The sequence below is a fragment of the Labrus mixtus genome, chromosome 9 (assembly GCF_963584025.1).
Source record: "Labrus mixtus chromosome 9, fLabMix1.1, whole genome shotgun sequence".
Taxonomy (NCBI): Eukaryota; Metazoa; Chordata; class Actinopteri; order Labriformes; family Labridae; genus Labrus; species Labrus mixtus.
In genome coordinates this window covers 8,283,659-8,307,333 of record NC_083620.1, presented here as the reverse complement: position 1 = coordinate 8,307,333, position 23,675 = coordinate 8,283,659, and the positions used below count along the sequence as shown (strand labels likewise).

Genomic DNA, 23,675 nt, shown 5'->3' with positions numbered 1-23,675 from the left:
ATCTAATCAAATCAGTCTCAACACCATCTGCAGCTTCTTCACAGTTAAAGAATTCAAAGAGAGCTGAGCTTGTCGACTTTTAAACTGAGAGTGGTGGATCAGCAGTCTTAGTGATTCTTCATAGTCGTTCTCTTGAGGTACTCTGTCGCCCTCTACTGTCCAGAGACAGGTTGTGACTTAAAAGCAGTCCTGGGAGTTTGACTCAACCTGCAGCTGTATGTAACATGTCCCATGAGGAGCGTCTTTATTTCCCTCGTTTTCATCAGTCATGCCAAAGACATCTGGTTGCTGCTGTGTTTAATGCAATTTCAGTGGAATTCAACTTTATATTATCTCAAAAAATATACAGTAAAATCTGCTGAATATTATCAGGACCACAGCCAGGGACATGAGGAACAAGAATCTATTGAGTTTCTTGTCACCTATCACAGATATTTCAAAAATAAAATAATCAAAATCAATAAAATATCAAAGTGTCTCAATGCTGTTTGAGCAGACTTTACCTTTAATTATTTAAAAAACTATACAGTAAAATCTGCTGACAATTCCCAGGTCCAGAAACAGGGACTTGGATTGATCCATTGAAAGTTTCTTTTCACCTGTCACAGATTTTATAAAAATAAAATGAAAGTCTTTTTTTAATATAGCCTATATTATTATTTAAGTTAAAGTTCAAATGTGCTTTATTGGCACAAACAAATCAGTGGTGTGATTGCCAAATCACTGTAAAAAAACAATTCATACAATTGGCCTATTAGGCCAACATATTTACATCGATTATAAACATTAACATTAAAACCATACGAAAATTTTTCGCACAGACTTTACCCGCAGTTTCTCCGGTCAGACCCCTAGTATTTTTTCAGTAGAAAGTCCAAGTGAGCTGATGTGAGAACGCGGCAGGATATTCTCCGGAGAATTCACCTCAAGCCAATAGAAAGAGAATGACGTTTATATTCATAGCTTTCAGTGATGTCACCAGCGCGGAAGGCTGGAGGGCAAAAAACGCCCAGGCAAGTAACGGCCACCGTTGAAAACCCTATGGAACTGCAGCATAGGCTTTTAATTTAACATCTCCTATAAACGACACATGTTTACATCACCTGCCAACCATAGCAAAAGTAAGATATTAAGATAAACTTTGAGTTTGGGGCACTTGCGATACTTTAACAGCACACGGGACACTATTTATGTCGCTAGAAACTGCAAAGTCCGTGCCGGTTAAAAGAGTTACCATGTTAACTGGTGCCTGTCAGCCGAGTGAGTCTGGTTGTCGTACGTTACGTGTCCTAATGAAAGCCTATTTGTTTAGCTTTCATTAAAACATATCTCATAGGTAATTTTGACATGACCCTGCCCTCCCCCCTCCTCCCACATAACCCAGACTCTCATCAGCCCCACAGTCAGAAAAACATCAAAGTAATGTGAATGCTGAAACTGTTCTTTATGCGTTACATTACTGCCCATTTGACATATATTTTCTTTACATGCACTTTGTGAGTAGGTTACATACACTGTAAGATGTTTTCTCATAGTCTACTACACAGCTCCTACATTGCACCTTTTGTACATTTTGCTTTTTATTTTTTATATTTTACATTTCTAAATTCTATTGTATATATTGTAATAGCTTCTTATACTGTACTATTTAAGTTGTTGCTAGTTCTGCGTTATTTCCTTGTTAATTGTTTAGCACCAGTACACCAAGTCAAATTCCTTGTAGGCCTATGTGTGAATGTACTTGGCAATAAAACCTGATTCTGATGATAATACAAAAATGGAACAAAGAGGCATTGGTTAGGACACTTTAACCCCTCTAATGTGTTAGAAAGTTGTACACACCTTTTGTGTTAGCGGGTCAAATTTGACCCATGATTTAAATCAGCCTAAAATACTCTAAAAACAATCATTCTCATCCAATATTGTTTTTCACCTTATAACTAAGTTATTATGCAATCATATCCATGCAAAGACTGGTTTAAATTGAATTTGTATGGTCCCATGGAACTTTAAACTTGCAATATCCTACTCGTTTTCAAGCCGCTGTCTACGTTCAATGTGGGGATTCACCAGAGACCTCCCTAGCTGCTCCAGAAAAAGCCTCCTTTTGTTAGGTTTACCACTGTTCCTTCCCGGATTTGTTTCAGTCCAAACAACAAATGCATTGTATGCAGAGACATCCAATATGTTATAAAAGACAGCCATTGGCCACCTTTTGGTCATCCTTTTGCATGTGTATGTACCAGTGACCATGTCGAGATTGTCGACTCCTCCTTTGTTTTTGTCCTCCCTACTGCTCACAGCGGCGTCCTTGTGGAGAGTGGACATCACAGTGACATTTTTGTTTTTTTTGGGACAGTATGACACAATTGTGGTCGTCTCAGTAAACGCAAACTTGGAGGAGAGAAGGGCCCTGTCTTTTGTTCCGAGAAGTGCAAGAGGAAGCTCAGGTTTGTTCTTCTTAACCGTTCCCACCATGGTCAGCTTTCTCTGCAGCAGTTCTTGTCCGAGGGCATATGACGTGAAAAAGTTGTCCCACGTTATGTTGTGCCCTCGAAGACCCTTTGTCATATCCAACACCACCCGCTTGCCCTGATTCTTTTCTGGCACCCCCATAGCAGATTTCCCGGTGTATATTTGCATGTTCCATGCATAACTGTTTCTTGCATCACAGGCTGCCCAGATCTTGATCCCGTATTTTGCAGGTTTGCTTGGGACATATTGCCTGAAGGGACAGCGACCTCGGAAAGCGATTAACCGTTCATCAACGGTTACCTCTGGCCCTGGATTGTAGATGTACGGCAAGCGCTCCACCCACTTGTCCCACAGTTCCCTAATGGGAGCAAGTTTGTCATTTACACGGCGAGCAACTCTTGTTTCTCGATTGTCAAATCGGATAACTCTTGATAACACATGAAAGGTCTGAAGAGACATGGTGGCACGAAAAATACTCCGGCCTGACTCAGCATCCCATAAACTAGCAGTAGCCTCATTACAGGACCTGTACACCCCAGCAAGAAGCAGCAGCAGCCCTATATAAGCGTCCATGTGTGTTTTGTCTACCTCCACCCAGCTGTTGCCAAACACCCTTCTCCCTTCCATGTTGGTCATGTCAAGCAGTATTTTCTCAATAGATGCTGGAATGAAGAACTCAAATGTTGTCTTGATGTCTTGTACATGTCACACAGCATTGGCCCCGGGGTCATTTTGAGGATGTTCTCAGTTGGTGCTCTGCCCTGGCTGTCATAAGGGATGGAAGACCATGATATGTCACCTTTTTTTGATAAGAACACCTCCCGTTGAGCTTCTGTCTCATTTGGGCCCACTTCTTCATCAGATTAATCTTCATCGTGTTCAGGCTCATACTCAACGGCATCCTCATCTTCAGACACGTCCTCCTCAATTTCAGACTGTCCTCTGTATCACTCTCATGACCAAAGATATGGTCAATGGCCTCATAGATAGTCAACCTCTTGCTCATGATGAAATACACTGCATGCTACAGCACAATGAAATTGATAATAACTCAAACAAGCCTTATTTATAGATACCAATTGCGCGAGAATTCTGTATAATGTTGTTCATGCCCCTCCTTCTCAAGATGACACCTGGCTACGAGAAAAAAAAATGTGGAGCAAAAGAAAGTGTGTGAAGCATGTGTTTGTGTGTTTGTGTGTGTGCGTGAAACACTGATTTTCAGTTTTGGTTAACATGTTTCAATTTTCTGTGGAAAAAGTTGTGTTCCCGCAGGGGGAGGATGCCAGGTGGATTGAGAGTACAAGTCCATACTATGGGAAAATAATTGTTCCCACCAAGGGAGGGGTGGGGAGGTGTGCAGAGTCAAATATGAATCTTCTTTGAGACAGATTTGATCCATAGAGCTACCCACAACTTAAAGGATGCATGCAACAGCCACTTTTTCCTGCCGGGTCATATTTGACCCGTAGCACCACAGATGTCACTTTTTTGTTAAGAGACCTTCAGAATTGACTTAAACGGTAAAAAATTGTTTCGTGTGTTTATAAAGCTTTTTCTGAGGATATCATAAAATCTTGTGCCAATAAAAAAAAAATAAAAGGCATTTTTTTACATATCTGAAGTTGAGAACGGGTCAAAAATGACCCTAACACAATAGAAGGGTTAAGTCACATTTGTCTGAAAGTCATCAGGTTACTCTTTTCACTGAAACACCAGTGATATTGCTGATATTTAGAGGAGAATCCCTCTCCTTACATCGCTGTAGGATGAAAGTCTACAAACATACAGGCTGTGTTATGTATTATTGATCGGTCTGGGAGGATAATGCTGCTGTTTAAGATGTGAATGGCAACAAATTCCTCATCACTCAAGCATCGGTGAGTGCTAATTAGCTAACATTAGCTAGTTAGCTAGTTAGCGTTAGCTAGTTAGCGTTAGCTAGTTAGCGTTAGCTAGTTAGCGTTAGCTAGCGATAGTATCTGGATAGTATCAGCTGTCAATTTTAGTGTTCTGGGGCAGTAATTTGAGTTAACGGCAGGAATATCTAAATTTAGTCAACACTATAATTGATGTCAGGATGAGAAGTCCGATGTTTCCAGTCACAGGGGCCACGGAGGGTCTAACTGCATTAATCCACAAACGTCCTCCTTTTTGTTTTTTTTCTCAGATTAAATTCTGTTGAAGCAAAACTTGAGCTTGTCTCCTCGACGGTTAGTGTATCACATTAAAGAATAACTGTATTTCATTTAAAAATGTAAAAAATAAAACAGATAAAAACACGTAGGGGGCCACTGAGACCAGGAACTTCTCAGTAGCGTACCGTGATAGAGAGCCTTTCTTGCCCTCCAGGTGGGCAGTTCCATAAGAGTGTGACGTCACGTGAAAGCTATGAATAGGAGGGAAAATGACATTTGGGACTGCAGCACGGTGCATAGAATATCTGCACGCGACCACTACGATCTCCATGCACGTAATTAAACGGCTGCTTTATGTTTTCTGTTCGTCACTATGTTGTTCTCCACTGTTTCGTGGATGTTGTCATTCCATTAGACTACACATAGCATTGATATAAAGGCAAATATTCTCATTATAACGTCGTGTAGCGGACTCTGTTGCTTTGTCATACTTCCGCGTTGTTTTATTAAGTCTGACAGGGATAATCTCCCGCGTGTGAGGACCATATGTGAACAGCTAGGTCAGGAGAATCTCCAGGGCAGTCCTCCTGAAATTATCTAGATATTATCTGGAGAGCAGATGTGAAAACAGTTTATTATAATTTGACTTTGCAGGTTTCCATGTTTCCAAAATAAGTTCCAGAATGTGTTTGCAGAAACTGCTGTTGATTTTCAAGCATTTAACAGTAGGCCTATTTCTAAGTCACTGTTTATTTCTAAACAAACTTATAATTAATAAGTAGACACAAGTAGACTACAGTGTGCGTTAGTCTAACTGGCCGACACCAGTTGTAGGCAACATAGGCCTATATAACGAGTTTTTCCTCTGGTAAGGGCTTTACTCCACTTCTTATTTGTTATCAATGTTGTTCAATATATTTTTAATTGGATGTCTGGCAACATCTCTTCGATATCTACATTAAAGCTGTGTAAGTCACATTTACTCATCAGCTAACTGCAAGGGAATTTAAATACGTCTGCAGTGTAAAACCAAGTCAGTTAAACTTTAGGGGTATCAATCTGTCCGTTATGAGTCGTTGTGATAGAATTCACGCTAGTTGGATCAGCCTGTGATTTAAATTTTTTACATTGATTTTCAGTGTGAAAAAAAAATGTGTGAGCAACAGATCACATTCACGGTTGTGCTGAAGTTAAAGCTGTTTGAACATTTAATTTTGGGGGTTTGAATTGTCTGCTAACTTAAACACCTCTCTGATGAATTTCTTAAACCAGCATATTGAGCAGAGGTGTCAAAAGTATTGACACTCATTACTTGGGTAGAAGTATAGATACTAGGGTTTAAAAGTATCAACTCAAGCTTTTTACTCAAGTAAAAGTGTAAAAGTACTGGTTTCAAAACTACTTAAAGGTCCCATATTATGCTTTTCCTGGTTTTATATGCTCTTTAGTGTGTTTTCCAAGTGTCCTGTGCATGTTTAGGCACATCTATTTGCAATAATTAACGCGGCTTCTCCTACGTCCTCCTGTTAGCTGTAGCATTAGCTGCATGTAACGCTCGGTTCTAGCCCCCCTCGAAAAGAGTGTGACGTCATTGTCAGTGTGAGATCACTGGCTAGGCTAGGCAAGCCTAGCAGCTCATGTTGCACGCCCGTTAACTTCTGTAGCACGCCCACGATATGCTGTAGCCTGCGGTAGCACAGTAGTGCTAAGGTGCTAATGTTTATGCTCCCCTCGGAGGCAAAGTGGCTGCATTCCCAATATGGTAAAAGAGGCGGGACATTTCCGAGAACCGTGCTGAGCGACTGACCAATTACGGCAGAGCCGACAGGCCACCAATCAGATCAGACTTGGCACACGTGGGGACTCTGAACATGGGCACTTCAGAGCCTTAGAGAGAGAGTCAGAAGCGAGCCGGTGCATGGAGCGGCAGTACATGAAAACAGACACTTTTTAAAAACTTTAGCTATTGTGAACATACTTTAGTGGGTACATAGATTAAATATATGAACCCCAAAAAGGGCATAATATGGGCTCTTTAAAGTATAAAAGTAAAAGTAATGTAAGGGGAAAAAAATGCCATTAAGGACGAAAGCTTGGGGCCTATAGTACACTACCCCACCTCCCCAAAAAATTCTAAAGGCCATAATGAATTGGAATGTAAATGTACATCCAAGCTTAGCTGCTAGAATCTGTGAGGGCAACGGATGTAAGACAACAAAACTGGACAAGAAAATTGGTGTACCCAGGGCAGGCTTAGTAACAATTACCCTTGTATGGTTGTCTCTGCCACAGACATCTTCGTACTAGGCCACATGCGTCTGCTATTTCCTTGCTGGAGTATGATGTGATTTGTGTCATGTGCAGGTGCGATGGATAGTGTACAAACCAATAGGGTGTCGGAATGGTATATGTTTATACTTCTCATCCAACCACAATCAAATTCACTCTATCCGGATGGCACGATTTATCTGGATAGGTTTTTTTTGTGTTTTTTTGAACGAGGACAAGCCAGAATGAAAACAAGCCGAAATGAAATTGGAGTAAAGAGGCTATTTTTAAAATGTAAGGAGTAGAAAGTACAGATAATTGCGTGAAAATGTAAGTAGTAGAAGTAAAAAGTCGGCTGAAAAATAATTACTCCAGTAAAGTATAGATACCCAAAATTTCTACTTAGGGTAAGTAGGGTAACAAAGTATTTGTACTTCGTTACTTGACACCTCTGATATTGAGTGTGTGGAAACTTGAGTGACTGTTCCTTTGTTTCCCTCTGTCTATCAGAATGCACTGATGATTATCCATGCCAGGGTTTAAATCAGCACACCAATTTTAAAAACTTTGGAAAAGCCCTCCACACTCTACCAAGTGTGCACAGGAGATGACTGGAGTGGGATCCTCAAGGTATGCACACGGTTATATCCCGTAATCAAATATGTAAAGACCAGGCTCAGCCTAAATAGACACGCTGAGACATCGTCTGCAGGGCTCGATATTATAACTGGCCCGCTCTGAAGAAGCCTTTGTCACCCATGGACGGGCAAATGTTGAATCCCTGTGTCACCATTATTAGAACATCCTGTGTGTGAGGGGACCACAGTATCTGAGGAGATGGGCGAATACAGGCTCTTCAAAACCTGGGCAAGAAACCGTAGTTCATCCCTCAGAGACACTCTCTTGGAAATACTCTAGAGGTAAGGAGAGCAAAAATTGTTTGTCTAGTTTTTATTGTCTTTGGCTTACTCCAGAGACTGAAATCATCACCTAAGACATTGTATTTTAACAGGTGATCTAAAGGTGAAGTTCAAAAACCTAGGCATCCTTGCCAAAAACTTCCTACAGGGTGTCCGTGCATCCTTAAAAAGTCTTAAATTCATGTATCTAAAATTAAGGCCTTAAAATGTCTTAAATTCATTAAAAATGTTATATGCTGGTCTTAAATACATTACTCAAAGGTCTTAAATTTGTCGGGGCAGGACTATTTAATGTTATATATTTTAATTTTTTTTCTTGCGGGACTTTTCGAGAAGGACATGTAGAGAGGCTACTTTCTTACTAGCTGCTGATATAAATGGTTATCTGCATGCTTGCTAGCTAGTCTGCGACTATGGGTAAGTGCAAATTTATTGAGAGTTGGCTGGACGACGTCCGTTTTCAAAGTTGGCTCACGTCTGTTGCCAACCCAGACGAGGCCAGATGCATTCTGTGCAAAAGGACCTTCAAGCTCGGCACCATGGGGGTTAAGTCTGTCGAGAGCCACATGCAGTGCGAAAAGCACAAAACCGCTGCCAGGAGCCAACAGTCCCCAGCCATATCACAGTTTTGCGTCTCTGCCCCGGGGCCAGCGCCGCAGACAACGGTCCCCGCTGCTACTAGCACTAACCTGAGAGCAGCATTTGGTGCGACACCAACACTGATATCGGAGGTTTTGTGGATTTTAAACACAGTGGTCAAGCAGCAGTCTTACAACTCCAATGAGGGGATAGGAGATCTCTTCCATTTGATGTTCCCTGACTCACAAATGGCGTGCATGTTTACTTCTGGAAAGGACAAGACGGCCTATATAACTCGTTTTGGACTAGCGCCTTTCATCAGAAGCGAGCTAATCTGCAGCGTCAACAAGTCTTTTTTTTGTTTTAATGTTCGATGAGACTTTGAACCACGCCACTAAAAATAAGCAACTCGACGTGCACGTACGGTATTGGGTCGGAGATCAAGTGCATTCATGTTACTTTGACTCGCAATTCATGGGACACGCAACAGCTCAAGATTTACTGCACCACTTCAAAGTAAGTAATATTTTTTTTTTTAATGACTAATTGTTAACTTTATATGCATTTTGGCAGATTTTGGCAATGTCATGATGCAGGCCTGTTCAGTATAATGGTAGGCCTAACATAGGGAATGATGCTGTGTAGGCTAGTCATTTCTCCCTGATTATTTAGAGCCACAGAGAGGGAGAGAGCGATAGAGGGGACGGGAGAGCGGGAGCGGGCAGGGGAGAGGGAGTATCTGAGGGGGTAGGGAGAGAGGGAGTGGATGGATGAGGAAGAGGGAGAGAGTTAATGTTAACTGAGGATGTGTGCAGACAGAATGTTAAATTACACTGAACCACTGGCAATCATGTCATTATAATCATATTCATGTCTTTCTCAGGAGTGTGTGGAGAAGCTGAATCTGAGGAATGGTGTCTATCTCCATGGATGGACCCAATGTAAATTGGATGTTCTTTAAGCTTCTACAGCAAGAGCACGCTGAGCAGTATGGTGGTGTGACTATGTTGCAGTTTGTGGGGGGGTTGCCAATGTCCCTCTCACTAAGGAGCCGCTGACCTCGGTGGGATCAGCAAGGTCAAAATACAGAGAACACCTTGACCTGGAGAAGAGGAAGAGCCAAAGTGCTGCACAAGGGCAGAAGAGGAAAGCTGCAGAAGACCACATCGCTGAGCTTAAAAAAAGCAAACTCTCCTGGAGGTATGTGGCTCTCTGGAGAAGGATGCAGACATGTTTGCTGAGCAAGCTGAGGGTAAGTCCTTGATGGCTCAGCTCATCACAAAGTCAAATTGATAAATTGAGTGAGCTGAAAAAAAGAGGCAGAACTGGAGATTAAAGCCACAGAACTGAGGCTCACCTGAGGCTCATCATGACATGCGTGTGTGTTCAGTAGGTCCAGTAGTTGTTTTTTTTTGTTGGATGTTTCCAGTTGCACACTATTGTTTGACTAAATGTACTATATTTTTTGTATATTTTGTATTTTTGTATATTTTTTTGTATACTTGGTCGGAAACATGCAGTTAAACTGCACTTGTACGTACAGCTATTGAACCAGAGAGCACTGAGTATCACTTTATGTTCAATAAACAGACAAAAAGTAAACTTGAATGAGTCTCATTGAGTGACACACATGCTATGCTTGGGTTGTAATACAGCAGGATCCCCCAACCATCGCCTATATTTATAGTGTTTTCGGTCTTAAATTTCATTCAAGGTGGCATTAAAAAGGTCTTAAAAAGTCTTAAATTTGACTTGCTGAAACCTGCAGATACCCTGATTAAAGGAAGAGTGACAAATATGTGATATACAAGCGAGATCATGAACCGCTTACAGAGGAAGAGCCTTCCATCCAGGAGGGTGCCTCTCACTCACCAGACTGCAAACAACCAAATTATATGCCATTTGTTCGTTCCTATAACAGCAACATAAAATCTACATCCTGTGGGCCACAGGCTAAGATCATTGCCATACAGGGGAAGCCCTCTCAGAATAAGGATGATGACCTCCCATGATCTGACATCTGAATCTCTGACCCTCCTCCACTCATTGAGCTCTTTATCCAACCTTGACCTTGTGACACCAAACAACTCCCTAAAGACTCCACAAACTTCTGAGGTCAGCGACTCAGCGGTTACCTCTGTCTTCTTGGGGTTTACTCCGAGTGCTTCAGTTTCCCCTACAATCAAACATTGGACACTCTAAATTGTTTTAAATCAATCAATCAATCAATAAATCAAAAATTAGATCAATAAATGTGAAGCTCTATTGTGTTGACCCTGTCCTACATGACATGATCTGTAATCCCACATCAATAAAGTCATTTAATACATTCTTCTGCAGCCTTTATACCGTGTTTGGCTTCAAACCTTGATGAGAGACGCACCACTAGAGGGCGGTCAAACACCATGTTTGGTTATTATCAACATGCAGAAGTCTTTCTAACAGGGATTGACCTCCTGCTGATATTAAGTTGTGCTTCATCTTGAAAATGTATGATACTGTCAGTACTTTTAACAGATGAATGCTTTTTTTTTTTTTTTTTTTAAATCTTGCATTAAGTCATATTTCACTTGTTTGTCCTGAAACACTCATCCCCGTGGCCCAAGTTTTAAACATACTCAAACCTGCATCTATTTCATCCTTTTTTTTATTCAGTTTACAGAAACATTTTTATTGTTGCACCGTTAAACAAAATGAAATTCTTGGTGAAATTAAAACAATAACTATTTGCCTCTTAATAACATTTTATTCATAACAAGATTTCTATTTTTCCTACAGTAGACTGTGTGTTTTGCATCCATATTCACAAACTTCCCCCTTACCACACACACACACACACACACACACACAAACACACACGCAGAGACACACACTTATTACAATTAATATCCTTTTAGGGGTTAACATCATTCCCCTCATCAATGTTTCAGTTCATCCTTCTACTTCCTTGATTAAAAGGGATAAAGACATGCCCTCCTCTATATTTGTTACACACACACACACATTCACCCATGTCACTGGGGCCTCAGTTATACTCATTACAATGAAACACACTGACATCTAATCAAACAGCAGCCTGTAATCCTGTTGTTTTGAATGGGATCCACAACTACTGTGGTCGTCTCACACACACACACACACACACACTCTCGCCCAGTAAGGTGTTTGGGTGACACGAACAGTCTGCATGGCGTTGCTGCTGAATAATATGAATGGACGATAATTTATTTTATACGCCGGCTTGGTGCTTCTGCCCTCCACCACGACATGCCCCCTCTGGGTTTGGTGTTTTATTATAACATGCTGTTGACATGATATTACACTTTGTTAAAATGAGACTTCTCTTTTTCTCTGTGCAGTTTTTTAAATTTCTCTTGAAGAGCCTTGAGCTGTTTTGACTCTGAACTCGCATGCTATGGGTGGTCACGGTTCAGATTGTTGTGTTTTAATTAGCGCTGTCACACATGATGATTTTGACGATGCCGATATTTAGGATGGTTTTGATGCTGATTTGAACTCTGAAGATCAGCTGTCGATGTCGTGCTCTTCCTCTGGTCACTTCCTGTCAGCACCTGTGTGTCCTATCCAAGCGGCAACCTCCAGTGTTGAAGCCAATGAGGAATGTGCAACATCCTGCAGTTCCTCGAGTGTCCACTTGAGGCTGGCAGGAACACAGGAAGTCACATACACACAGCAGTCAAAAAACCGACAGGCTGTATTGAGTTTGAAAGTTTCAGGAACAATTTAACCAAAGAATCTGATACCTGATATTTCCTCGTCTCCTTCCCTCTGGGTTCACACAGGTAATTACACATGAAATCATTTCATTCTCGGATTAGCATAAAAAAGCTAACCCTTTGCTAATCTAACGGCAGGATTATATTGCGGCATTTCAAAGAACCGTTTCTTTCAGGATTTGGAGGAAATACTTAGAAAAGCCTTGTATGTGGGACTAGCAGAGTGGGGCTTTTTATTAATAAGCCTTATAAATATGAATTATAATGAGTTCATTATTTTTCATAATGTGGATAATCTAGAAATAACTTTTCACGGAGTTTCATTTTGCAAACCAGGAGCTGGACGTCACAAACGTGGCAAAGCAGGCGTGTACAGTCACTCTGCAGAAAACAGTAGGCTAAGTCATCATCAAGATCCAGAGATCATTACTGTGTTTTTATTTCAGATTCAGACAATCAGAAGTACAATTCATCTCGGGGGGGGGTCGGTCGTTACAGTTGCTCATGAACATGAGATAGAAGCAGGAAGGATGGATATATAGAATAAAATCTAAATACAATGAGCATGAAGTACCATTGTTCAGAGTATCCTAAGAAATAATAAGATATGTACAAGCACATGGAATTAGTGTTGTAGTCAAGACCACACTAACCGAGACCAAGACAATCCCCGAGACCAGAGTGCTCCAAAACCTAGACCAGACTAAAATATTAAGGTGTCAAGACCGAGACAAGACCAAGACATTTAGGGTTTAAGACCAAGTCAAGACCAAGACATTTAACTGGCCTTTTTGGATGCTAAAAGATTAATTTAGTTAAAATGGAAGACTTGAAAGATTTGTGTAAAAAAAAAATCAGATTAATGTCTTGGTTATGTACAGTATGTTTGAGTGTGCATTTTTTAAGGCAGGTTGGGAGAATGTCTATGTTTATAAGACCCCTGTATGTATATGTGTGTGTTTGTTTGTGTGCGTGGGCTCGTGCGGGTAGCGGCGCTCCATCTGTGGCACTCAGGGGATTAAAGCCAATCTGTCTGTCTGCCTCTCAAAGTGCTGACCGTCAGACCAGCACCAGATTAACACAGTGCTGGGATTGGTAGTCGGTGGAGGGGTAGGGGTGGGGGTCGGCGGGTAAAGATGGTGGTCTGGATGGTGCATGGGAGATGGAGAGATGGGATGTGTTTGGAGGAGAGAGGTGGATATGGAAGTTGAGGAAGAATGAGAGAGAAATAGCGTTTTAAAATAAATAAATAACCTTTTCTGGTATATTTTTTCAGCAAGACCTTTTCCTAGAAACCCCCACTCTCCCCCCTAGTATTTTTCCCCTCCTGCAAGAGGCTGACTCACTCACTGAAACCAAACCTATCCTTTCCTTACTCCTCATTTGACTGACGGAAAAAATGTCATGCTGTGAGGGACAAGTGTAATCAAGCAACACAGGAAAATTTGAGGGTCAGTTCTCTTGAAATATATTTGAAATTTTCCGAGGTGCATGTGTGAAAACAGCTAAAGAGAAAAAAGAGAGGTGTGTGTGTTTGGGGAAGACTGGGGGGCACAGCTGGTAGAAGCAGGTTGAGAGGTTGACCCGAGATTAGTACACAAATGGTAGTGTGTGTGTGTGTGTGTGTGTGTGTGTGTGTGTGTGTGTGTGTGTGTGTGTGTGTGTGTGTGTGTGTGTGTGTGTGTGTGTGTGTGTGTGTGTGTGTGTGTGTGTGTGTGTGTGTGTGTGTGTGTGTGTGTGTGTGTGTGTGTGTGTGTGTGTGTGTGTGTGTGTGTGTGTGTGTGTGTGTGTGTGTGTGTGTGTGTGTGTGTGTGTGTGTGTGTGTGTGTGTGTGTGTGTGTGTGTGTGTGTGTGTGTGTGTGTGTGTGTGTGTGTGTGTGTGTGTGTGTCGGGGGGGGCCTCTTTTAGGGGGGAAGAAGCACAGGAACACATTTCCTGTAGACAGATTTGTATGTGTTTGATGGATGGATGAAAGATGATGGATTTATTTATGGATGAATCGATGGATGGATAGATGGCAGTGGTTGTAGTCTTTAAGTATTTGTCATTGCTCAATCAGATAAAATGTCTTAGTGCAGTTACAGTTGAGACACAGAGAGAGATTGAATTAAGTGTGAAACCCTTTAAAAGATCCTACAAAATGTCCCTAAAATGCATGTTCAGACATATATTCTGTACATGTACCGTTTGGACAAGTTTCAGAGTGTGATGAACCTATTTCACAGACCACAGCCTCTATTGTTTCCCTGGCCAGCAGGGAGTGTGTCAAAGTATTTATTTAATGTTGGAAGCGTATGTCTAATCCAATCTAATGTTTGAAGCATGCTAAGACCTCATCGCTATGAAGGGGAACTTCTTCAGCACGAGTAAGCTTGATTAAATTATTATTATAATTATTTAAAGAATACAGCTGAAACAATGCCAAGCGGAGGAGCAGTCCTCCTGAAATTTTTTGAAGTGCATGTGTGAAAACAGCTTGTGAGTTACGTCGCTGTTGAGGGATGACTGGCTGTAAATGGCAGAAAAAAAATAGTGTTCTTTAAGTGTGTGTTGAAGTTGTAGTAATGTGGTGGGAGGGTCAGAGCTGGTCCCGGGGGGGGGGGGGGGTGAGTGGGTTCAGACTACATGGGCGCAGATTAATGTAGTGTACAAGCGCACAAAGAGACATGGTGAGTGGGGGGCTGGAAAACCTGAGGTTTAGGGGCCAGAGGGCGTCGGGAATTGCTCCCAGGGATTAAGCATGTTTAGCCATTAGCACAATCTGCTAGTCAAGTAGCAAAACTGCAGGGGTCGATGAAGCCACACACATCGTTACAGAAAAACTGAAGCTATGCATAAAACACCTACAAAGTGTTGTGGTATTCACTGGGTAGAAATTTAAAATAACATCAAGACCACAGTTTAAATGGAAGACCAGAACAGTAAGTTAACCACTGCTGAATGCTAAGAGCAATGTTGTCACACTGAACCATAATTCACAGAAACCAAACGCAAGATGCAAGACACACAAAGGAAAATTCTGTGCACTTCAGAGCTCACATTTGCTCACATACTGCATGCTGTATTTTGGCCAAATCAGTACGAACTACTAGGATAGTAGACGGTTTCCAAAACAGCCAGACTAAATACTCAAGGGGAGTGGAGACAACTACACAGGTGAAGCAGGCACAGGTGACGGCAGGAAGCGGAGTAGGAAGCATGTTTAGGAGTATGAAGTGCAAGACACACATTGTTCCAGCAGGTGTAACCTTTAAGTTAAGGTGAAACTCTTCATAGGTAGGAACTTTCACTGGGATGTCAGGTTTTTCTATAGATGGAGAGCACATACAGTTTTTTGACCGCTGTGCTACGCTCTGAGGTAACACAGAGTGAGCGTGAAATTTATGGACCATTGTTGGAATCGTGCACATATGACATTTATGAAGACCACGGTGGAAAGAGAAATAAATATTCCATAAACAAAGAAGATATTGGACTGTCTTATTTCACAAGACACTCAGGAGCGAAGCCGGCAAGTGCATCAATTAATTAGCCCGTCTATGTAGCTCCTCAGCGACTTTAAGTCGCTAGCTTAGCCGCTATATGGAGGATTTGAAACGAGACGCGAGGGTTAGAATCATGATACAACAGGAAGCACAAGATGTGAAACATGATGGTAACAAACAAGAAACTTAGGAAACGTGACAGATGTAAAGTGTGACTAAACCTAACACATGGCTATCGTTTTGAGGACCCCAATGATGTCCTAGCTCTTGCTGTCCACCCGTCTACACAGTTGAGCTGTGGGGACCAGATGAGGCCATGCGGTGGGGTAGGTGGTGTCAGCGTAGTCACTACCTGGTTTGATTGATTGAGAGCCCCCTGGTGGTGGAATCTACATACTGTACCTTTAACACGTGGATTTTAAAAGTCTCTCACAGTGAAACCAAAAACATCACATTCAAGGAGAAATAAGCAAAACAACACATACTGTGCGTGCGTGTGTGTGCATCCAGGAGTCTCTGAATTTGTTAGATGATACTGCTGACGTGACTATGTCTATGACTATGACTGTGATTACCCAATGACAGCCCCAGAAAATGACAGCTGAGATGGGAGTGCGTTAGAGGGATGAATGAGCGATAGACCCGATCGTGCTGGCCAATTTATGGACACTTACAGTTCAGTCTGAACGTCTTCAGCGAGACTGTACGAGTTGAGAACTGTCAAAGTGCCAAACCATCTCACTCGCTGTCAGTCCAATAACCAATATGTACGTCTAATCGGACCTGGTACCGATATCGGATCTGTCCCATCTGTAACTAAAAACCCCATGAACATAATATTGCACGTGTCTTTAAGTAATAAAATCTTTCTTTAATTCTGCCATGATTATGAGACATTACCTAATTTTATATTTGCATACTTTATGTCAAAGTTGAACGAGTCATGAAATCATAACTTCTTTAAAGGAAGAATGTGCAACATGTTCCACATACAGTATATATATCATAAATCAAGTCTATCCTGTGTAAATGTGTCTCTGAGTCATGACTGTCTACAATGAGAGAGAAGCTCGAGTCCTGCTGGCTGTGTTGTTGTCAGAGCCGTGTTTACATGGACGGGACAGCCGGCTCCTCCCCTTGTGTATAAAAGCTGTTTTAGTCAAGGACTAGAGAGAAGAAGAACATACTCACTGATTATTTGGATGTTAAAGTTTTTAGATCACGCTCATTCTGTGTCAATTTACATGCAATGTGAAGCTACGAGCTAACTAAAGAGCGCTAATGTAAGAGTGAAAATGGGATATGCAAATAAGTTAGAAACATATGTTTATTATGTTCTTTCTTTGTGCAGATATAACTTTAGTATGTTCTTAAATTATTGCTACAATGTTGGTTACAGGTCTGTTTGCAGTAATGTTAATATCCTGTTATCAGGGGCGCTGTTCAGGGAGGAGTTAGCTGGGTAGTAAGAGAAAAAGGGGAAGGGAAGAAGAGAGGTTGTTAAATGTACCGTGCGACTAAAAGTTATGAGAAAGACCCAGAACATGTTTGGATTGATTTATTCCTTCACACACCCACGTCGCTTACACTCCCATTAGCATGCTAACACAACAATGCATGAAACAGGTGATTGCAGCTCGAGAAAAGGACAATTTTTTCCACCGCTTACGCATGGTGCGTTCCATGGAGGAGGGCGTGGCCAAACAGCAGTTTGTTTTGGTTTAATTCTGGTGCTCAAGGGCGACCTCTACTGGATCAAAATGTCGCACATTCTTCCTTTAAAGAATAAAAGTCACTGTGAAGAAGTTGTGTGGTAGATTTTTTAAAGTGGAAGCAGAAACTGGCCTTCGGTTTATTTTTGGGCTTTTTGGGCCTTTATTTGAAGGATAGGACAGTGGATAGAGTCAGAAATGGAGGAGAGAGAGAGAGTGGGGAACGACATGCGGGAAAGGAGCCACAGGTCGGATTTGAACCTGGGCCGCCCGCTTGGAAGACTACAGCTTCCATACACTGCGTCACCAGCGCCCCAGGCCTTCATGTATTTTATTTATGATAGTAATCAGTATTTAAAGGACAGCTACATTGATTTTTACAATAAGAAAGTCTTTCATCTGTTCAGAGGCTAAAATGCCTTTGGTTGAATTTACTGAAGCGTTGACACCCACACTTTGGTTGAGCAACAGAAAATTAGGTATATGCATATTTCTGTTATTGAACGCAGTAAATATTTGTGTCTGACTGGCTGATGTGCTTGTTGTTGGCAGCCCACAGGCATGTACTGGCATGTAAATAACCATTGAGTCACAGATGAAACAAACATGTTGACTTGTTGTTTACAGGACCCATGTGTGTGTGTGTGTGTGCTGGTATGTCAGTGCATCAGTGTGTGTCTGACTAACATTTTGTAACTTAATGGAGGCACCCCTGACCCCCCCTCCATCAGTGTGTGATTGGTCCTCGGCTCCAGCATCGAGGATTAGACCATGTTTCCCCACTTCACGTCCCCTGTTCCTCTCTCTCTTCTCTTTTCTATTACTCTCTCTCTCTTTCTCCCCACATCACATGATCCGTTACATCACGGGATTGAGGTCAGGGCTGGATTAGGCCGAGCTACGCGAGCGAGAGAGAGGCAACGCTGGAATTACTGAAAGTGAGGGAGCAGAAGTGGGGAGGAGGAGGAGGGATGTTCAGATGGCCTGCAGATGAAGAAATGAAGAGAGAGAGAGAGAGAGTGATTGAGACAAAGAAAGGGGAACATAAAGAGGTGGGGGGGTGAAGATATGCAGGGGTTTACGCTAAAAAGAGGGATTGAACAACACAATGGTCTTTGTATGGGGTCAGATGCTTTACATGCAGTTAAGTGTTTGAAGTGGAGCTCAGAAACCCTTTTTTAAAAAAAACATTTTAGCAGGAGATAAAATGTGCATTCACATCGAAGTTAGTCAGATAAAAAAAATGAAGCGAATATGGTGAAGTGATGGGTCAAAGGTTAAAAGCAGGAGCCAACAGAGAGCTCTGCACTCTCTCAGATGATAGAGAGGAAAAAGTCATTTACAACGAAACACCAAGTGTGGCTTTCTATTGAATTTAAATGCATTAGTGAAAATGTAAGAAGTAGAAATTTGATTGTTTTTCCCCGTTACTGGAAGCTATAAATCCTCTGATAGTAGCAGCTGAAGAAGCCTTTGAACCGTGTATCGGTGAGATATGAATGTTGTCATTGTTGTACAAAATGAACCAATACATCTGGGAATGGATGCCATAAAACTCAGGATTATCATATAGTTTGCAATAGGGCTGGTTAAAAATATCAATTCATCAATGCATTGCAATTATTATTTTACCAATTCAATATCATTTCAGGGAAATCCTGAGATCGATTTTTTTCCCCGTTGTAATGACGCCCCTCTCCACTAGGGGCACTGTGGGTGATGTGAATTCAGGTCAGGCACAATTGTGCACTTTGCATATAGTTTTTGTCCATGCCATTACAGCACTGTTATGTATATTACGATTTTGCTGCAAATTCAGCTCATGCACAAATGTGCACTTCAGATCATACTGTACTTTTAGTACTGTTTCTAAAGTACAGTATGTACAAATACAAACAATGCACACATAATTATTTAACAAATATCAGAAGGTACTATGATGAGTTATCTGAGTATTCCTGTCATTTGTATGTATTATTAGATCGATATCTAAGCATATTGATCAAAATTGCACAAAGAATTCTTAAGAATGAAATATGTTGAATAAAACATCATCTGGCTAAAAATGTCCCTGACATGATCTGCATCCCTTTACGGTCATCACTCATTTTCATGAACGGTCGGATGCGCGACTTGCTTTAAATGTTGCAGCCGCAATGAAATGTGGGACGGCATATCTCATCTCCTTTTCGTAAAGGATGGTCCAGTGTATCCTATGCTAAAGGAGGTTATAAAGGAAGCATTGATCCACCTTTCCTTAGAGTTTAGAGAATTCGAACGGCTCTTATCATGGCCACCGCTTCAATGCTTCCGGGTCATTTCTCTCAGTTAGGAACCTTCCTAAGCAAAAAGGACAATTTGAACGCACCCTAAGACTACAACTACTTACCTATTGAGATTATTTTCCATCATGCACCTGATGAAAATTTATACTTTCAACTTTAGTCTAGAAAACCGAAGAGCAGGAGAAACTTGTGGAGTGAGTAAGAATGTCTCTTTGACGCGTCCTCCTCTTTGTACATCGACAGAGTGGAGAAAGAAAAAAGGTGGACACAAATTGCTGCGGCCCTCTAAATCCTAAAAATATTGATTGAGTTCATACTCCCTGTTAGAACCGAGTATGTTCTAACATCCACTTTATTGAGATACAACAAGGAGGACACGTCTAAGAGGCATTGTTGCTCTCTCCACTTCTCCATTACTAGTTTGCAACTTCCTGTTTGGTGCTGGCGAGACGGCTCCTTATTGGTTGGTCACATCATTGAACATCACAATTTGCATGAGACAAGACTAAAGACCTGTGATAATATTAAACATCTTTGGTTTTATCGTAACCGTCAAGACAAGAGAATCAGACTACGCTAAAACAAACTCAGATTGACTTTTACGATCACCTCACACCAAACAGCCGGCCTCACTTGAAAAATCTTGCAAATCCCCAAATCTTGCACATCTCTCATTTTATTCTGAGTTTGGAAAATAGTCTGCCACTCTGAAATCACTTGAAAAGTGTTTGTTTTTTTTGGAGGAGAGTTTTGTGTCCTGAAAAAATATGCATCCTAAATGTGTCTGCTTTGGTACGATTGAGAGCCAGACTACAGGTTAAAGTATATTGCACTGAATCTGGAACTGGATTGGCTAACTGGACTGAGGGATTCTCCAAGGTGACAGAATGTAAAACATGGTTCTGACATTGCTCCTTTCACCCAAAATGTGGTTATTCTTGTTCCACCTGAGAGTAGAAGGTAGAAATAAACAGATCAGTGAGAGATGGTAACTGGACTTGGCAGCATCATTATTTCTTCAACCATTACATCTCCCTGTACGAGCTGTACGTGCGGATGCCTGGTGCACTTCCTGCTGTGTTATGTCAGAGTTTTTTTCTATTTTTATTTGCAAGAGGTCAAAGTTTAATTAACGATAGTTTATGTCCCATGATGCACTGGGCCTGTGAGAGCATCTGTCGCCGGGGGAACATTGCAACCAATTTGTCATCTGGAGAGGGAGAAGGATTAAATCCTGCCGACGAAGAGAGAAATGTCCGCAGAAAGATGGACATAGGGACGTCGAGATAGGGGGACGAGGAGAGAGGGACAGCATGGAGACGAAGAAGAGGAGGTGGATGAGGAAGATGGAGACAGTAATCCTGTCTAATTCACTTAGTGTTGCGCTGAGGGAGCAGGACACTAAGAGGATTTGGGACATTCTCTAAATTAGATCAGCAAGAATAACAAACTGCAAGGAGAGGTGGAGCGGAGGGAGCAAAGGGGCATGCTGGGAGAGGTGGCAAGGAAGGAGGGGGCACATGAGGAAACATGAGGGTGGAGAAAGGCGGAGGCCTTTACAGAAGAAAATAAATATCTGTAGAGGTTGGAAGCAACAAAAATGGGGGTGCAAGTTGGAATCAGGGTCAAATACAAACTTAACACTCTTATGTTTAATGTAGACCCCTTGGATAAAGAGCTACAACCACCAAGCAGCTCCAAAGTGTGTGTGTCTGTGTGGGGGGGGGGGGGGGGGGGGGGGGTCTGAGGAAGAGGGACCTGTGAATTAGAAAATATTCCATCCATGCGTTCAGAAACACATGAAAACATGAGTGAAGCAACAAAGACATTTTTGTTGACGTTCTCTCAACTAAATCCAAACGGTGCCGTAATCCAGTGTTTTAGTCGGACATATGATTAATCTGTGCCTCTAAACTCTGACTTTTACTATTAGTGATATTAACTAGGTGTTAAGTTGTAATCTGTGGTAAAGCCCTTAGCAGAAGTGTATGCTGAGGTTGACAGTGCGCTGGTTGATCCATTCACACTGTAAGACTGATCCTGTTACCACCACGGGTTGCAGATCCCTCACACCTACTTACACAGCAGCACTACGACGTGATTTAGCAGCATTACCGCACGTTCACAAATCTTTTTCAATGACTCGTGCAAATTATTCTGATGGAGTTTTCAGAAAATTTGACCACTGTATGAAGTTATTCAAACGGTTTCATATTCATTGGACTGGGTTACAGATGTTTAATGTGAAGGTGTAAGAACTGTAAATGACTTCTTCATGCCTGTTGGATGATTTATTTACAATAATTTCAACGACTGGTGTGGGCATGTTTAGTGCTACAGATCTAAGTCTCGGTGCAGCTGTGAGTCTGACGCTCTTTGTTCATTTTCAATGACTAGATTTGATCTGTTTTCTGTGTTCATTGAGGCAACTGCAGAAAAAACAGCTCATAGGTAGGATGTAGTGATGTAAAGATTAATTGTGAGGCAATAAAAAATCGATTCAAAGGTGTCAAGGTTCACATTGGTACTCTGAAAAATGAATCGCAATAATATCATGAGCTGTAGAGCAGAGGCGGTTGGTTGTAAGCTGTGGTGTAGTGCAGGGTATACGCAGGTATACCCCTTATTTTTCACTCTGCAAAGGGTATACCCACTTCTAAAACTCCTCTGATTCACACCAATGACTAATTGACAATATTGTGTGGTATGCTGGAATTTTTTTTCCTTGGATGCTAAAGGGATAACCCTCCCTCATCTGTCTCTAATTGGCTAGTATGCAACTAAATATGCAAGAGTAGTCTTACATGTCATTGTTTATATCAGAGGCCGTTTATACTCTGTTGGACGCGTCACTTAAAAAACATTTGGGTGGGAAATTTAGAGTACAGTATACCAATAGCCTAAGAGATTACGAGGTGCATTGGTATGTTTTCATGTAAAATTTAAAGGAATCTTTTTCAGTTGTCTCATAATTTGTCTAGAGTCTAATTTTGTAAAATAAATTGTGAGAGAATCGTATCGTGAGTTGAGTGAATCGTTACATCCCCAATAGGATGTGTAATAAGGAAGGAGTGTGTCTCCCTTTATTATTACCCAATGCTGTACGGGATGAAGCCGAGGGTGAGACATGACTATTCATATTGTGTTGTCTTTGTTTCGGTATAGTTGTGACATCCAGTGTAGATTCATTAGCCTTACGTCTACCTCTCACAAAGTTCAGCATGCTTTGCCCTTTGCTGGCAGTGCAAAACAGTGTGCATTGGTTCTTGCCCCTCCTCCCCCAAATAACTTCAGGCCACACTTTGGGAATCACTGGGAATTATTTATCTAGTAAAATATTTCCTTGTAAAAAAAAAAGATAATGATTCTCTGCTCCTGCTGAAAGTTTAACATATTTATTTGTCATCTTGTTGCTACTAATCAGTGATGATGTTTCTGTCAGGAATACTCTCATCAAAGATTTAACCATTTATTGCACTTGTGGTTTATACAGTTGTCTTTGGCGGTATAGGTTCTGCTCTTAGCTTTCAGCAGTAATTCACCCTAGAATATAAAAATGTGCTGACTGAAGCTGGTGGAGGTCGTGGTGGTGAAGGGAGAATTGCACAGCAGAGTGGATGTGATGCAGGAGGAGTGAGAGGCAGAATGGTTTGAATAGACCGCCTTATTGGTTGGCATTGGGGCGGTTCTTAGATCAACTGATAGCCGCCTGCGGGAAAGACTACCGTATTTCGCCTAAACTAACGCAAGGCTCCATTTAAAACTTTGTGCATTGCATCCCAGCCATCAACAGTTCCCAGTATGAAGCCCATGTATGAAGTTTCAAACTTTCAAAACAATGCAGTTTGGCTTTTTGTGTTGACGGTCTCTGGACTTTTTTAAGGACATGAACGAGTCTGGAAGTGTCCTTGGTTATTCCGTTTATTCTGTGATGTTATGCCGCACCTTAAACAAAACATAAAAAAGAACAAAAAATAGGAGCTGATCTGTAAATGAAAGGCGAGTGGAAACAATGCAGCTTACTCGATTGAAGGCGTCCTGTCACCGCGGTCCGACGGACCCCATCATCAGTTTCC

General features: G+C 41.6%; 2 protein-coding genes across 2 annotated transcripts in view; both read right to left on the bottom strand.

The window, feature by feature from the left end:
* The window catches only part of sars2 (seryl-tRNA synthetase 2, mitochondrial), a 177,302-nt gene that overhangs the window by 92,402 nt on the left and 61,225 nt on the right, over positions 1-23,675 (bottom strand). The window lies entirely within an intron of this gene.
* On the bottom strand, positions 2,026-3,481 carry LOC132979934 (piggyBac transposable element-derived protein 4-like). The gene is given in 3 exon segments (XM_061045757.1): positions 2,026-3,191; positions 3,194-3,240; positions 3,294-3,481. Coding segments are annotated over 3 exon segments (1,401 nt in total).